This window comes from Penaeus monodon, chromosome 28, assembly GCF_015228065.2.
Source record: "Penaeus monodon isolate SGIC_2016 chromosome 28, NSTDA_Pmon_1, whole genome shotgun sequence".
Taxonomy (NCBI): domain Eukaryota; kingdom Metazoa; phylum Arthropoda; class Malacostraca; order Decapoda; family Penaeidae; genus Penaeus; species Penaeus monodon.
In genome coordinates, this window is record NC_051413.1 from 16,240,074 (window position 1) to 16,241,985 (window position 1,912).

General features: G+C 42.9%; 1 protein-coding gene across 1 annotated transcript in view; it reads left to right on the top strand.

Moving 5' to 3' along the window:
- The window catches only part of LOC119591068, a 1,637-nt gene extending 708 nt beyond the window's left edge, over positions 1-929 (top strand). The window contains exon 2 of the mRNA XM_037939796.1: positions 342-929. Within this exon, the coding sequence (XP_037795724.1) occupies positions 342-902 (561 nt within the window). The 3' untranslated portion in view covers positions 903-929. The remainder of the gene's footprint in view (positions 1-341) is intronic.
- The last annotated feature ends 983 nt before the right edge of the window (positions 930-1,912 follow it).

Genomic DNA, 1,912 nt, shown 5'->3' on the forward strand with positions numbered 1-1,912 from the left:
TTGTTGAGACGAAAATAATTGTACCTTTTTGCTGTGACCTTGTCCTGATAAGTATTCAGATCGGAGACCAGTATATATAGCATCCACAGTTCTGAGAGACAGCATTCACTGCAGGTGAAGCAAGCGCAATGGTTAGTGATATGTCTTTATTCAGAGCTGGAATTTTCCTGTAATGTTACCTGCTGATGTTGCTTAATAAGATACCAAAGGGAAATAATGAAAAAACATTACTTGGTATTATGATACTAAAAAAAAATGAAGATCAAAAGTCTATAATTAGGTTGTCGCAAAATGTATACGAATATCTTCTACAGGTAAAACTAACAATGTTTACCTTTCAGATAACATTTCTTGTCATCGTGAGTACCGCCTTCGTGTGCTCACACGCCTTCGGTGCGAGTAGCTACTTGGGACTTCCCCTGGGGACGCCACTCGGAGGATTTTCACAACACGGCACTCTTCACGGTGGTTTCATCCCCAGTGGTCTTTATGACAACGGTGCATCCCTTGTCAACCACGGACTGTCACTGGGATATTTGCCACGACCGATATCCGGGAATGGAGGCTACTTGGACTACGCATACAGTACTGGTGCACATTTTGGAAATCCTTATGGAAGTGCAAGATTTCTCAAATATTTATACGGAAACCGCCTAGGCCTCGCCAATTCATACGGCGCTCTACCAAACGTAAGAGTCGATGGAATTAGCGAGGCTGAGGATGAAACGTCGTCTGGCTTTGAATCAGAGAGCTCGCTTGGTGCTACGAACGATGCAGGTTTCATTTCCAACAACCAAAACTTAGCTTCCACTCAAAATGGAGTTTCTAGCTTACATTCCAGTCCTATTGCTGCTTTGGGTGTCCTCCCCCTCTGTTGTTGGACCTTATACTTCCGTTGCTAGTTTAAGCGGATTCCCTTATAACATTCGTCCATACACTCCCGCTGTTGGTTTAGAAAGATATATTTATGGTCCTGGACTTCTCACCTCTGATTATGGGTTAGAAGGGTTCTCTTATGGCGTTGGGCAGCACACTGGCTTGGGAGGACTCGCCTACGGTGTTGCAGGTCAACCTTCTCTTCTTGGCTCGGGTGGCTTCCCTTCTGGTCTGACTCATGGCACTTCTATTGCGGCTTTAGGCCAGCCGTATGGATTCCTTTCGAGCGGTGTACCTCCATTTCCGTTGGTGCTTTCGGTGGATTCCCTTAGGTCTTGAATCTCATACTCCTTTTACTGGTTTTACTGGATTCCCTTCTGGTCTTGAACTTGGCTCTCCTCTTGGTGGATTCTATTCAGGTCCTGGACCTTACAAGCCAGTCGCTTATTTAGATCAATCGTTTCCTGGTCATGGACTGTACACTACTGGTCCTACCTCAGACAGATTCAATCCCGGTCAAGGACTTCACACTCCTAGTGCTGCTCTGAAGTCATTCCATTCCAGCTCTGGGGCTCGTCACTCCAGTAACGCTTCTTCTGAGAACAAGAATAAAAAAGGCAAGAAAGCAGCAAAGATTTAGTGACTTCTGAAGGGAAATGTGAATGTAAACATACAGCTATAATTTTGTGCCAATAAAACAAAATTTATTCTATCCTTGTGAATGCATCTTTTTCCTTTATAAGCACTGAATGGAGAACTATTTTTTTTTCCAAATATGAAAGAGAAAGGGTTCCTTTAATAGTAATGATAAATGTTATACTGTGTCGGCGTAGTTAAACATATAGAAGTTACGTATAGTAGCATTAAGTTTTGTTATGATATGAATTCTGTCACGTATTTCGGGTGTTGATGTGAGTGCATTAAACCAGCAAGGCTAATGAGGAGCAATCTTGTATACGTCCTTTCAGACCATTCTAATGCGTTTCTTCCCCTGCATTAGTAATACTCACATCAATCCAGCCATTAACCTCAGATA